At 47.9% G+C, this 15,000-nt stretch overlaps 1 protein-coding gene across 2 annotated transcripts in view; it reads left to right on the forward strand.

Annotated features, from left to right (window-relative positions):
- LOC117769187 (transcription factor COE1-like) overlaps nucleotides 1–15,000 on the forward strand; it is a 97,503-nt gene that overhangs the window by 70,897 nt on the left and 11,606 nt on the right. Inside the window, exons 7-10 of one of the 2 annotated variants that reach the window (XM_034597918.1) lie at nucleotides 2,937–3,018; nucleotides 3,121–3,238; nucleotides 7,272–7,402; nucleotides 8,817–8,943. In XM_034597918.1, the coding sequence (XP_034453809.1) occupies nucleotides 2,937–3,018; nucleotides 3,121–3,238; nucleotides 7,272–7,402; nucleotides 8,817–8,943 (458 nt within the window). Of the gene's footprint in view, nucleotides 1–2,936; nucleotides 3,019–3,120; nucleotides 3,239–7,268; nucleotides 7,403–8,816; nucleotides 8,944–15,000 lie in introns of both variants that reach the window. The other variant, XM_034597917.1, reaches the window with a different exon arrangement.

The raw sequence follows: 15,000 nt of genomic DNA on the forward strand, positions 1-15,000 counted from the left end.
CTCTCTGTGTGTGTGTGTGTGTGTGTGTGTGTGTGTGTGTGTGTGTGTGTGTGTGTGTGTGTGTGAGTGAGTCTCTCTGTGTGTGTGAGTCTCTGTGTGTGTGTGTGTGAGTCTCTCTGTGTGTGTGAGTCTCTGTGTGTGTGTGAGTTTGTGTGTGTGTGAGTCTCTGTGTGTGTGTGAGTCTCTGTGTGTGTGTGAGTGAGTCTCTGTGTGTGTGTGAGTCTCTGTGTGTGTGTGTGAGTCTCTGTGTGTGTGTGAGTGAGTCTCTGTGTGTGTGTGAGTCTCTGTGTGTGAGTGAGTCTCTGTGTGTGTGTGAGTCTCTGTGTGTGTGTGAGTCTCTGTGTGTGTGTGAGTCTCTCTGTGTGTGTGAGTCTCTGTGTGTGAGTCTCTGTGTGTGTGAGTCTCTGTGTGTGTGTGAGTCTCTGTGTGTGTGAGTCTCTGTGTGTGTGAGTCTCTCTGTGTGTGTGAGTCTCTGTGTGTGTGAGTCTCTGTGTGTGTGAGTCTCTCTGTGTGTGTGAGTCTCTGTGTGTGTGTGTGAGTCTCTGTGTGTGTGTGAGTCTCTGTGTGTGTGTGAGTCTCTGTGTGTGTGTGAGTCTCTGTGTGTGAGTCTCTGTGTGTGTGAGTCTCTGTGTGTGTGAGTCTCTGTGTGTGTGAGTCTCTCTGTGTGTGTGAGTCTCTGTGTGTGTGAGTCTCTGTGTGTGTGTGAGTCTCTGTGTGTGTGAGAGTCTCTGTGTGTGTGTGAGTCTCTGTGTGTGTGTGAGTCTCTGTGTGTGTGTGAGTCTCTGTGTGTGTGTGAGTCTCTGTGTGTGTGTGAGTCTCTGTGTGTGTGAGTCTCTGTGTGTGTGTGAGTCTCTGTGTGTGTGTGAGTCTCTGTGTGTGTGTGAGTCTCTGTGTGTGAGAGTCTCTCTGTGTGTGTGAGTCTGTGTGTGTGAGTCTCTGTGTGTGTGAGTCTCTGTGTGTGTGAGTCTGTGTGTGTGAGTCTCTGTGTGTGTGAGTCTGTGTGTGTGAGTCTCTGTCTCCAGCTGTGTTTTCATACGACCTGTATTGATCCATATCAGCTCTCTGAAGGAGTCGGTATCATCTGAATGGAGCTTCACATTATTCTGTTCACTGCCATAAAGGGCATTAGAGCCTCCAGAGCAGCAGATCAGCTTTCAGTCGATACACACACACACAGACACACACACACACACACACACACACACACACACACACACACACACACACACACACACACACACACACACACACACACCCTCTGCTCAGTGTCTCTTTAAAGGGTCATTTCAGCTAAAAGATAAAAACCAGTTGAATGTGTCCATGCATATATTTGATGTTTCTGACACTGAAACATCAGAAATAAAATGTTTTTAAAGGCAGTAAAATAAAATATGTCTCAAAATATCTGAGTGAACTCTTCTCTCACAGGAGTAAAGAACATATGACTTAAATGAACCTTAAATCAAAGTATTAAAACACTATCTTGCGTGTTTGGGTTATTAATGTATTTATTCCCTTAAAATGAAGTGAATTGCTCAATAAAGGAAAGAAACCAGACAAACCAGAAGTTTTCTTTTTGATAAATAAAATAAAAACCAGCTTTTCATTTATCTGTTAAAAGACCTTGATTCATTTTGAAGGTGAAAATCTATGAAGTTTTTACACCTTTTAAACTCTTAAATTATGAAAATGATTAATTAAAAACCCCTTTAGATTTTATAGCTCATTAATTAATCTTTTCATTTTGACCCTAAGTGGATTCAAGTGGGATTTTTACACCTTCAAAATGAAAAAAGAAACTTGATCTCAATCCATTAATTATCTCTTTAAGTCCCTTCGTCAAATCCTTCACTGTGTCATGTAACAAACGGCTCTTTACGCTGAGTTTCTTGGAGAAAAGAAAAGAACAATCCCGAGTGAAGCGTGTGTTTTTAAAGAAGCAGTTTCTGTCTTATTGAGGTGGAGATCGATGCCCTGGTGCTTTCCCAGCATGCCTTGCTGAGGCGGCTGAATAAGGAGGCGGGAGGTTATCCCCTGGTTAATGTGACATGTCTGTCTGCGACCTTGCCGCTTGTTAACTGCTCGGATTATTATTGTGATAATGTGGCAATTAAAAAGGAAGCGCTCCATCAGAACGGGAGGGGGGGGGCTTATGGTCCGAGAGATGGATGTGCACAGATTACACGACACTGGGAAATGCATTAAGGCGGCAATCCATTCAGACCCCCCCACACTCCCTCTCCAAAGCTGCGGGTTATTACTGCCCATCCTCATTGATATCTGTTCCCAATCAATACTCCTCTGCTGCAGTAAAAAACCTCGTAAATCAGAGAGCGAGCGGCGAGCGGCGAGCGGCGAGCGAGAGCCGTGACGTGCAGCAGGAAAATCAAAAGACGGCTCCTAATGAGACGCCATAAGTCTACAGGAAGTGTCGAGTGTCTTTATCAAGACGCCGGCACTGAATGATAATTTCATCACCATGAGACGTCACACGCTGTGAGCGGAACATGTTTATCTCATGTTCAGGTACCGACATTCAACCTCTGCTACAATGAACCGTCAATAATATATCAATAATATCAGTTTATTATTCATGACACATTAACTCTCTGTCTCCGGCTGCGTTTACAAACACACTATGAAGCTGTAATCAGATTACAGGACACGTTGCTGTAATCAGATTACTCAATGATTAAATCCTAAAAACAGTTTGAAGACGTCACTGTTGTTTAGTTGTTAACAAATAAACACTTTACCTGAAGTGTAATTTGTATATGTTTATGATGTTTTATCATTTTCTGAACGTTTCTGCTGCTGATTGTTTGAAAACACTTTCCTGACGTGTTTGATATAAAAACTTCCCCTGATGTGAAACGAGTCTGAACCAGGATCTGACGTCACCTGACTCTCACCTGCTGCGTCTGTTTCTGTTCCAGATTCTTCCTGAAGTTCTTCCTCAAGTGCAACCAGAACTGTTTGAAAAACGCAGGGAATCCTCGAGACATGAGGAGATTTCAGGTGCGACACACACAGACACACACACACACACACACACACACACACACACACACACACACACATGTAAAGCTTCTGTACTGACCCTGACGTGTTTGTGTACAGGTGGTGGTTTCCACCACGATCAACGTGGACGGTCACGTGTTATCCGTGTCAGACAACATGTTCGTCCACAACAACTCCAAACATGGCCGCCGCGCCCGCCGCCTGGACCCTTCTGAAGGTAAGACACCGTGATTCAGACGCCGTCATGACGACCCAACGTCCAAACACTGTCTCCTGAAACACGGGATCCTACATCTCCCATAATGCATCTGTTTTTCAGTGGAGCCACACTGGTCTCTGAGGACACGGGGGGGAACGACCCTTTAGGAACCTCGTGACATTTAGACACAAAGCTTCATCTGACTCAGTTACATGTTGAATATCTCATTTTATTTAACGTCACAGAAGAAAGAAACAGAAACGTGTCCTTTACAGACTGAGACAGACGCAGCTGCAGCGTCTCCTTCCTCCGTGTTGCCAGGACGTCCTTCACCATGCGGAGGTGCGGCGAACAAACGCTCCGTTATTCCTGCGTCCGTGTGACCAAATAAACTTCACACGCTGAAACTCGACTCTGAGAGCTGCAGCTCCGCAGTAACATTTCCTCTGAAGCTGTAAACTTTAATACCACACTGCTCCGTCTCTGCTCCAATAAAAACCCTCCGCTTCGCTGCGGCGCTTCCAGGAGCAGTGATGTAAGGATCTCACTTGATTCGGTCTACTTGGAGCACCAGGAGGGTGGAGCTTAACCACGCCAGGAGAGTTCTCACATATTATCAAACTCTTCACTGTGATGTCCTGTGTGGACAGCCCCACCCGTCTGGCACCTGCAGCAGAGTAAAACAAACCCACAGTATCCTAAATAAGATAAGTTCCAGTTTCTTTCCTCGATCACCTCAACCTCTCTTACTCAAAGTCTTTGTTTTGTGCTTCTTGAAACACCAGGCGGGTGGAGTTTAGGAAATAAATGCTTTAGAAAATCTCCATTCACTCGAACTTGAATTGTGTCTGTTGTGTCTTCCTGTTTGATAGACTCCACCCGCCTGGCACTTCCAGAAAGTTAAACCAAACATATCAACCAGCCTCTGATTCATGAAGCTGTTGAGTTTCCATTGACTCAGGAGCTTTAACTGCTTCACTTGTTTTAAGCTACGTGGAACACCAGACGGGTGGGGCTTACCACACGAGTCCTTTGGATAACACTGACTTTCCCTTTCGGATCCATCTGGGACGTTCAGTCGCACAAAACAAACCCTCACAGTTTGTTTCTCATGTTTCTCTCCACTTGATCTAAAGTTTGAGTTGTTTCCTGGATCCTTTTAACCTACTTTGAACCCCAGGTGGGGGGGGCTGATCGTATCAGGTCATCCAACTAAGACAAAAAGTTTGAACTTCCAGACACTCTCCACCCGTCTGGGACGTTCAAAAGAGTAAAACAAGCCCTCAAACTATTTGCCACCAGTTAGATTTAAACTCTGTTGTGTCCTACGTCTCTCCTCCTCCTCTGTCTCTCCTCCTCCTCCTCTGTCTCTCCTCCTCCTCCTCTGTCTCTCCTCCTCCTCCTCTGTCTCTCCTCCTCCTCCTCTGTCTCTCTCTCTCTCTCTCTCTCCTCCTCCTCTGTCTCTCCTCCTCCTCCTCTCTCTCTCCTCCTCCTCTCTCTCTCCTCCTCCTCCCTCTCCTCCTCCTCTCTCTCTCCTCCTCCTCTCTCTCTCCTCCTCCCTCTCTCCTCCCTCTCTCCTCCTCCTCCCTCTCTCCTCCTCCTCCCTCTGTCCTCCTCCTCTCTCCCTTCCTCCTCCTCCTCTCTCTCTCCTCCTCCTCTCTCTCTCCCTCCCTCTCTCTCCCTCCCTCTGTCCTCCTCCTCTCTCTCTCCTCCTCCTCCCTCTGTCCTCCTCCTCTCTCCCTCCCTCTCTGTCTCACTCTCTCCTCCTCCTCTCTCTCTCCTCCTCCTCTCTCTCTCCCTCCCTCTCTCTCTCCCTCCCTCTCTCCTCCCTCTCTCCTCCTCCTCTCTCTCTCCTCCTCCTCCCTCTGTCCTCCCTCTCTCTCCCTCCCTCTCTCCTCCCTCTCTCCTCCTCCTCCCTCTGTCCTCCTCCTCTCTCCCTCCCTCTCTCCTCCCTCTCTCCTCCTCCTCCCTCTGTCCTCCTCCTCTCTCTCTCCCTCTCTCCTCTCTCTCTCCTCCTCCTCTCTCTCTCTCTCCCTCTCTCCTCTCTCTCTCCCTCCCTCTCTCCTCCCTCTCTCCTCCTCCTCCCTCTCCCTCTCTCCTCTCTCTCTCCTCCTCCTCTCTCTCTCCCTCCCTCTCTCCTCTCTCTCTCCTCCTCCTCCTCCCTCTCACCTCCTCCTCCCTGATGACAACCTCTGCCGACTCTCCACTTGTTTGAAAGTTTCCCGGCTCCTCCAGGAGGTGCTGATGTAACGGTCTCGTTTGGTTTAACCTACTTGCAGAAGCAGATGGGTGGTGTTTATCACAGGGAAGGAGCAGCGTCAGCTGACCTCCTGTCCTGTGTGGCAAACCCCACCTGTGTGGCTCGTCCAGGGGGATGGAACCAGCGCTCCCTGGCACTGATCTGTCACTCACCTGCTTCTCACCTGGCTCTTTGGGAGAAGCTCTGAAACATTCATGTGCCGAGTCGCTGTGCTCAGAGGCAGAGGCAGAGCGGTGTCCTGCAGGGGCCAGGGGCCCGTTGTTAGCAGACGGCCCCGTGTCGGGGGGCCGGGTCGGGGGGGCCGGGTCGGGGGGCCCGGGGAGGGGCCCGGGGAGGGGGGGGCCCGGGGCCTTTCATCTCCTGCAGGCTGGGATGTTTTCAGAGGCGATAAAAAGCCCCAACATCTGCTCCCGCCTTTGTCACAGACCCTGAACCCCCCCGTCTCCCAGATAAAACTTTCCACCGCCTGCTCCTCGTCTTTGTGCTCTATTCATGTGATTGGAAAGTCCCCCCCCCCCCCCCCCCCCCCCCCCCCCCACACACACACACACACACACACACACACACCCTCCGGACTGTTTGTTTGCTGCTGTGACAAAAGGAGAAAATTAATAGTGAGATGACAATCGCCGCCTCGGAGCGGGAGCAGCCTCGACTCTGCAGCTCGGAGTCTTTTCATCGAGACTCTGAGCGACTTTCACAAAGTGCATCTGAAGAAAAGTTCAACCTCCACTTTACATATCCCTTTGGTTTCACACACACACACACACACACACACACACACACACACACACACACACACACACACACTGTAGTTCATTGAAGTCACTACAGCACCAGATGTGGATTCATCCGCTGCTGAAAATAGTTCCTCACGAATGCACCTTTTGTTTCCTCCTCTTAGTTTGATTATTCGGCTCCACCCACGAAACCAGCTTCAGTCAAACTGTGGAAAGCATCTGGAGCTCAGTGAAAAACCTTTAAATGACCAAAGTGAAACCACGATTCATAACCGTGTGTAATCTGCTCACACAACTCTCCACACGGACTTTTCCATGAGCTGCTAACTTTGCTAATAGTGACACGATATGAACTGAGCGGTGAATTTCAGCTCTCAGAGTAAACAAGAGGAAACTCGGAGCTCTGACTGGAATCAAATCATCTCTACGATAAAACAAGTCCCTCTCCGGGAAAAGGCTGTAAACCTGCGGAGCCTCGTCTCCTCTGAGACCATCTGCTCGTCCGACTCTGTCTGACAGTCTAGTCGTCTCGGAGACGCTGTTTATGTGGAGCCCTCATTGATCTCAGGAAAAACCAATCATTGAGTGTGTGTGAGTGGTGGATGAACCTGCTGCTGCTGGATCTGCTCCGTGGAGCCGAATGTGACTGAAAGATCTCTGTGGATTTAAAAACAGGTCACTTCAATGAATAGCTGCTGTTTTGTTAAAGATGCTCTGTCCCTGTTTTTCAAGCTTTCACAGTTTGGTCAAAGTCTTCAGGGAAACACGAGTTTCACTTTTCCTCATCAGAATCAGAACCGTCCTGTGATCAGTTCTGAATAAAGAGGAACGTTTTCATTCATTCAACAAGAATAAAAATACGATGCTTAAACCTAAACCAGTGTTTATGTTCAATTTAAACCTTTAACCAGAACATTTAAAATCTCTTCAACTGAACAAACAGAAACTGTTAAATCAAAGTTTAATCTCAGTGAATCTAAACTGTTAATGAACCTCAATCGAACAAAACTGCTACTTTAACATTTACATGTAACTGTTGTTTCCGAAGCAGCCACGCCCTGCATCAAAGCCATCAGTCCGAGCGAGGGCTGGACGACAGGCGGCGCCACCGTCATCCTCATCGGGGACAACTTCTTCGACGGCCTGCAGGTCGTCTTCGGCACCATGCTGGTGTGGAGCGAGGTGAGCGAGGGTTCATCCAACTCAAGTCAACACTCAAACGTTCTTCTCACAGCTCCTTGGAAGATTTCCATTTTCCCTTTGTGATATTGTTCTAAATGAACCCAGTTCCACCTCAGCTACAACATTTAAAATGCTGCTACAGAATGAATGAACTTTAAATACTACAATATTTTAAACATATAAGTGTAAACCTCCTATAAATAACAGAAATAATAGAGCAAAGATATTAACATGAGTGAACTTTGAGTTCAGCTGCAGATTATTATTAGTTTCATCCTTTTCAGAAGAAGAGATCATCACAATGAAGATACATTTCTAATATCTTAGCTTCATAAGTGACTCAAACATGACTCAGTTATTAAATATAATAATGAATTCAGTCTAGTTTGGAGAGAACAATGAGGTTATGACCTTGTTATTTAACTGTTCACACTTTCTCCCAAACACCTTAAACTCCCTTAATGACGACTGATCAGATCAAATCAATAATCAATAAGTGATCAGAGCTTCTGGCTGAGTTCAGCTGATACAGAGTCTGCAGCCTGGAAGCAGCTGCACACACAGTGTTCTCCTTTATCTACACACACATTCATCACCACAGTCACACACACACACACACACACACACACACACACACACACACACACACACACACACACACACACACACACACACCTGTATCTGTAGCACTTGTGCATGTCCCCAAAAATATGTAGATTGAGAGCGAGTGGCGCTGCAGGAGGAGCTGCACATACGGTGCAGCATGAAATATTGAAGCAGGTCCAGAAGAGCAGAACACCTGGCGGGGGAAGGAGGGAAGGAGACACCTCCGCACGCCGCTCGCTTCCCATCACACGCTCCTCACTTTGATCAGCGCCGGCTGCTGGAGAGCAGACGGACTCCAAGGCCCAGCGTCCCTCTGAACGCAGCCTGCACGCCGACCCAGATCCAGGACGAGCGTCAGAGTGAAAGTTAGAGAAGACAGTCGCTGTCGATCCCGTCGTAATGGATCGGACATTTCTAACAGATACCACATCAGCACATGAAGCATTAAAAACATCAAGTGACAGTTTAATAACATAAATCATCTGTGACCCTCTGTGAGGTCTCACATCTCTTTTGAAATATTGAATCAGCTGCTCTCATTAAGACGTTGAGTTAAATGATGCGAGCAGCCGACGCGTCGCCGTCGATTCAGTGAGACGAGTTGTTATTTCTGTTGAAACCACACGAGGAGCTTCTGTGTTTTATAACAAACTGCTCGTAGGTCCTGCTGAGTCACGTACGATTCGGTTGTTTGAGTGCGACCTGATGAACACTGTAAAATAGAACAGGGTATTCTGAGTTATTAACTAAAGCTGCTTCTCCTCCTTCACTCAGATTTGATCTATTTGTTTTTTGTTTCATGATCCAGCTGATAACCCCTCACGCCATCCGGGTCCAGACTCCCCCTCGACACATCCCCGGGGTCGTGGAGGTCACGCTCTCCTACAAGTCCAAACAGTTCTGCAAAGGAGCGCCGGGCCGCTTCGTCTACACCGGTGAGTCTGAAAAACAACACGTCGACTCGTTAATTAACCATTCGTCTGACGGAGAGAGGAGCTGAATCCTGATGGGGACTGAAGCTGTGTCTTACTCCGGAAAACAAACGCTCCTGTTTTCTGTTGGAGAAAAGTCGTTGAGGCTGAAGGGAATCTTTGAATTTAATGTCAGGATCTAAAAACTTTAAGGACTGAAATCAAATTTGTAGATTTGAACAGAATTGCATTGATAAAAAAAACTGTTGTTGTGGTTCAAACATTATATCGTCGGAGGTGAAGACTGCAGCTGCTTCTTCTTCTTCTGCTTCTTCTTCTTCTTCTTCTTCTGTTTAATTCTGTCTCTACTTCCTGTGACTGGTCCAAAAGTCACTCTGCAAACCAACAGAACCAGGTTCAGTTTGATCCAGACCCAGAACTCCTCTTCTGCTCTGAGGAACCTCTCACACCTGATGTTCAGGTTCAGACTCGTGTCTTAGACCCTGATTCTTCCCTTTAAATTTCCCCTTAAGCAGCATTTAAGTTAGAAAAACCATCTCCTCGTCCCTTGCTTGTTTCTGCAGCTCCTGTGCATCACTTTGACTTCAGCCTGATGTCTGTGGACACATCTGGTTTGAACTAGTTCAGTGAGACTGAGGAAGAGCTTTAAGGAAAGTGTAAGATCTTTATCCAGGTTGAGTTTTGTTCTTCACTGTGAAGTGAACATCTTCCTCCTCAGCTCGTCCTTCAGACGCTCTGTGCGACGGCGCCTTATCTGTCTCTGAAATCACTGCGTCTACTGTCCCCGATTATTCCGTCAGAATATCCAGATGTCATTCAAAGTAGCAGAAAGGTCAGGTTGAAGGCTGTTTAGTGCGATAAGTAAATGTCATTGAAAGAGGCGAGCGTGTTCCGGCTTTCTGTTTAACACCAGTTCATCACCGCTTCCTTCCTCTCGCTCTCGTCTTTGTCAGAGACGCCACCTCCTCCGGCGGCGGGACCGGGACGGTCACAATGGACGGTCCGGCCGCCGCCGCCTCCTTTTGCAATGCTAATCTGTGTGATCCCGTTTACAGATAGGACTGACAAGAGCTGCGAGCTCGGCCTTTATGTGGAGCTGTGTTGTGAATAGAGTTGTTATCTCCATTAGAGACGCAGTGTTTTCATCCACGTCAGCTTCATATCAAAGCTGAGCACTTTTATATCATCACCTTATAAAAGAAACAGAAAAATCCAAAGCGTCACAAACAAAAGCTTCCAAAGATTCATAAAGATCCGGGCACGAATGCTTCTGAGGAAGAAAATGGTTTTTATCAAAAGAGAAAAGAGAAAATCCAACTTCTCCATCCTTTTATTATTTATGTTTCCTTGGTGTCATGATATAAAAGATCATGACACGTAACTGATACTGTAAATAAATACATTTCTGTAACGTTGGTGATGAAACGAAGGGAAAATTATTCAATTAAATGATCATATTAACTATTTTATTTTTCTGTATTTAAGTTTTTTTATTTCTCTTCGTTGTTCCAATTTTTTTAAAGTAACATTTTTATAGTAAATAATGAAAATAAGGAAAGAAATATTTGAAATATATATTATTGTATATATATAATAATTATTTGAAGGACCAGAAAATTCAATCAAACACAAATTATGAAGGAAAATAAATATGATTGTGAATAATAAGAAAGGTGAGTTTAAAATGAAAATACAGTTAAAAAGGAATAAAGGAGGAATAAAGATTGTGAACTCTTCAGAGACACAGCTGGCTTGATTATAAAATATATTAAATTATAACAAGAATCTGCTTTAAATTCTCTTTTTCCTTTTTACGCTAATCATTTTATTTGAGGTCTTTCCTTTGAGTTTACTTTTAAACTGCAGGTTGCCGGCGAAGTGTCCAACAGACACATTGATATTGTGTGTGGAGACATCGCCGAGTCTGTCCTGTTTCACCGTGATTCTCCTGGTGTTTAAACACGATGCTGGTAAATGACAGAATAATAAAACCTGGACCCTGATAAATATGAATAAATGAGATTAAAAACAGGATATGAATGTTCATGTAAATTAAACATTAATATAACATCTGGTTGAGTTCAGCGTTTCAGACTGAAAACAAACAGTTGAAAATAAAAACGTGCCGTCTGCTCCTTTAAATCCCAGAATCCTTCAGGAGACACGTTCCACAAATCCAGTGAAAACATCTGACTTCAGTTTGATTGAAAGTGAAACGAAAAAGGCGCGTGTCCCTGAAGGCATCGTGAGGCTGAACCCCGACAGGTGGCTGCACCGTAACTTCCTTCTTCTTCTTCTTCTCCTCCTCCTCCTCCTCCTCCTCCTCCTCCTCCTGCCAGGGAGGCGGCCATGTTGTGCACACACATGCCGCCGGTCGGTCTGATTTCCATCCATATTTCAGGAGTGAGGATGCGTCAGAGTGCGTTTCGGAGCGTTGTGCCAGCAGCGTGTTCATGAATGTGAAATGAGCCGAGCTTTTAAACACTAAACAGACGAGCTGTGGATAATTGAAGAGGAGAAGACAAAGCACTGATGTCATTTCCTTCAGGAATTCACACAAACGTCAGTGACTGTGTTCGATCCAGACTCATTTAACTCGTGAAGAATATTTCTACATTTTCTGTCCTCTGACGTCAGAACATCAAGTTCAGCTCATGTTTGTGCTTGAAGTTCTTCAGGAAGTTGTGTTGGTGCCTGAAAAGCCTCCAGAGGTTTTAGGTTCCACTCGTCTGTAGAGATGTCGCAGGTTATAGACCTCCAAGGTTCCAACAGGTTCCAACAGGTTCCAACAGGTTCCAAAGACCCCTGAGGAAGTTGAGGGACCTTGAGGAGGTTTCAGGGGGTGTTCAGAAAGTCCCAGGGGGCGCTGAAGAGGTTCTTTCGAGGTTCTTAGGAAGGGCGTCCCAGCCGTGAGCTTCATGAGGCTCTTAAGAAGTTGGTAATGATCCTTGGTTCTGTGGAGCCTTGAACAGCTTCCAGAGGATTTGAACAATCGAGGTCGACTGACTCAAGATTTCCACGTCACAGAAAATGTTGTTTTAAAAAACAGTATTAATAATCAAAACTCTACGTTTAATAAATTCTAATGTATTTTTCAGCTGAACTCTGACACAGTGTCTGTTTGAATCAGGGTCAGTACTGATGCACTATTTAAATCTGTGGGTTAACACTCACCTGTGTGTGTGGGGGAAGCCTGACAGCCAATCAGAGAGCAGGACTTGTGTGGCGGTGGAGTAGTTGCAGCTGAGGGCGAAGTGACGAGCCGTCAGATCCCAGTGTTTCCCAGGATTCCCCTCTCTCCTCCTCCCTGCAGCTTAAAGCAGCTTCACCGTTTGATCCCCAGGCTTCGCTCTGGAAAAGTGGCCGAAGGCGAGAAGCCCTGAGCGGAATGATAAGAAGCCTGAGAGGGAAACGGAGCCGGTAGTTTCCTGAGACTCCAACTCACTCTTTCACTCTTTTACTCTGTAGTTTCCCTGAGAATCATCATTCTTCAACATTTCACTCGTTCACCATAGAAACACGTTTCCTCCGTTTCTGTTTGTTGATTGTTCTCATATTCACTAACGTATAGAGGTTTCTGCTTCTGTAGTTTTGTCGTTGTTTGTTGTAGTTTTGTAGTTTTTCTGTAGTTTTTCTGTAGTTTTGTAGTTTTCGGTCTGTATGTTTGTAGTTTTTCTGTAGTTTCTCGTCGGTCGCTGTGACTGGTGGACGCTGTCGGCCTCGGAGCTTGTGATGCACAGATCAATGCTGCATGTGGGGGAGGAAGGGGAGGAAGGGGAGGAAGGGGAGGAAGAGGAGGAAGAGGAGGAAGGGGAGGAAGGGGAGGAAGGGGAGGAAGGGGATCGATGGATGCTGAGTTATTGCGGCGCTCAGCCACTGATTTTTAGAGAGCTGTGTTTTCCCAGGAAAGTCAATACCTCCAGGCTCCTCTCATTAATTTCAACCCATCCCTCCCCCAATACCTCCCCCCTCCTCCCGCAGCTGCACCTGGGGAGAGAGGGATACTGACGAGGGAGAGGAGGAGAGAGGGATACTGACGAGGGAGAGGAGGAGAGAGGGATACTGACGAGGAAGAGGAGGGAGAGAGGGATACTGACGAGGAAGAGGAGGGAGAGAGGGATACTGACAAGGAAGAGGAGGAGAGAGGGATACTGACGAGGAAGAGGAGGGAGAGAGGGATACTGACGAGGAAGAGGAGGGAGAGAGGGATACTGACAAGGAAGAGGAGGAGAGAGGGATACTGACGAGGGAGAGGAGGAGAGAGGGATACTGACGAGGAAGAGGAGGAGAGAGGGATACTGACGAGGGAGAGGAGGAGAGAGGGATACTGACGAGGAAGAGGAGGGAGAGAGGGATACTGACGAGGGAGAGGAGGAGAGAGGGATACTGACGAGGAAGAGAGGGATACTGACGAGGAAGAGGAGGGAGAGAGGGATACTGACGAGGGAGAGGAGGGAGAGAGGGATACTGACGAGGGAGAGGAGGGAGAGAGGGATACTGACGAGGGAGAGGAGGAGAGAGGGATACTGACGAGGAAGAGGAGGGAGAGAGGGATACTGACGAGGGAGAGGAGGGAGAGAGGGATACTGACGAGGGAGAGGAGGAGAGAGGGATACTGACGAGGAAGAGAGGGATACTGACGAGGAAGAGGAGGGAGAGGGGGATACTGACGAGGGAGAGGAGGGAGAGAGGGATACTGACGAGGAAGAGGAGGGAGAGAGGGATACTGACGAGGAAGAGGAGGGAGAGAGGGATACTGACGAGGGAGAGGAGGAGAGAGGGATACTGACGAGGAAGAGGAGGGAGAGAGGGATACTGACGAGGGAGAGGAGGAGAGAGGGATACTGACGAGGAAGAGGAGGGAGAGAGGGATACTGACGAGGAAGAGGAGGGAGAGAGGGATACTGACGAGGGAGAGGAGGGAGAGAGGGATACTGACGAGGAAGAGGAGGGAGAGAGGGATACTGACGAGGGAGAGGAGGAGAGAGGGATACTGACGAGGAAGAGGAGGGAGAGAGGGATACTGACGAGGAAGAGGAGGGAGAGAGGGATACTGATGAGGGAGAGGAGGGAGAGGAGGTATACTGACGAGGAAGAGGAGGGAGAGAGGGATACTGACGAGGGAGAGGAGGAGAGAGGGATACTGACGAGGAAGAGGAGGGAGAGAGGGATACTGACGAGGAAGAGGAGGGAGAGAGGGATACTGACGAGGGAGAGGAGGAGAGAGGGATACTGACGAGGAAGAGGAGGGAGAGAGGGATACTGACGAGGGAGAGGAGGAGAGAGGGATACTGACGAGGAAGAGGAGGGAGAGAGGGATACTGACGAGGAAGAGGAGGGAGAGAGGGATACTGACGAGGAAGAGGAGGGAGAGAGGGATACTGACGAGGGAGAAGAGGGAGAGAGGGATACTGACGAGGAAGAGGAGGGAGAGAGGGATACTGACGAGGGAGAGGAGGAGAGAGGGATACTGACGAGGGAGAGGAGGGAGAGAGGGATACTGACGAGGAAGAGGAGGGAGAGAGGGATACTGACGAGGAAGAGGAGGGAGAGAGGGATACTGACGAGGGAGAGAGGGATACTGACGAGGAAGAGGAGGGAGAGAGGGATACTGACGAGGAAGAGGAGGGAGAGAGGGATACTGACGAGGGTGAGGGTGGAGAGAGGGATACTGACGAGGAAGAGGAGGGAGAGAGGGATACTGACGAGGAAGAGGAGGGAGAGAGGGATACTGACGAGGGAGAGGAGGGAGAGAGGGATACTGACGAGGAAGAGGAGGAGAGAGGGATACTGACGAGGGAGAGAGGGATACTGACGAGGGAGAGGAGGGAGAGGAGGTATACTGACGAGGAAGAGGAGGGAGAGGAGGGATACTGACGAGGGAGAGGAGGGAGAGAGGGATACTGACGAGGAAGAGGAGGGAGAGAGGGATACTGACGAGGGAGAAGAGGGAGAGAGGGATACTGACGAGGGAGAGGAGGGAGAGGAGGTATACTGACGAGGAAGAGGAGGGAGAGAGGGATACTGACGAGGGAGAAGAGGGAGAGAGGGATACTGACG

This window comes from Hippoglossus hippoglossus, chromosome 10 (assembly GCF_009819705.1).
Source record: "Hippoglossus hippoglossus isolate fHipHip1 chromosome 10, fHipHip1.pri, whole genome shotgun sequence".
Lineage (NCBI taxonomy): Eukaryota > Metazoa > Chordata > Actinopteri > Pleuronectiformes > Pleuronectidae > Hippoglossus > Hippoglossus hippoglossus.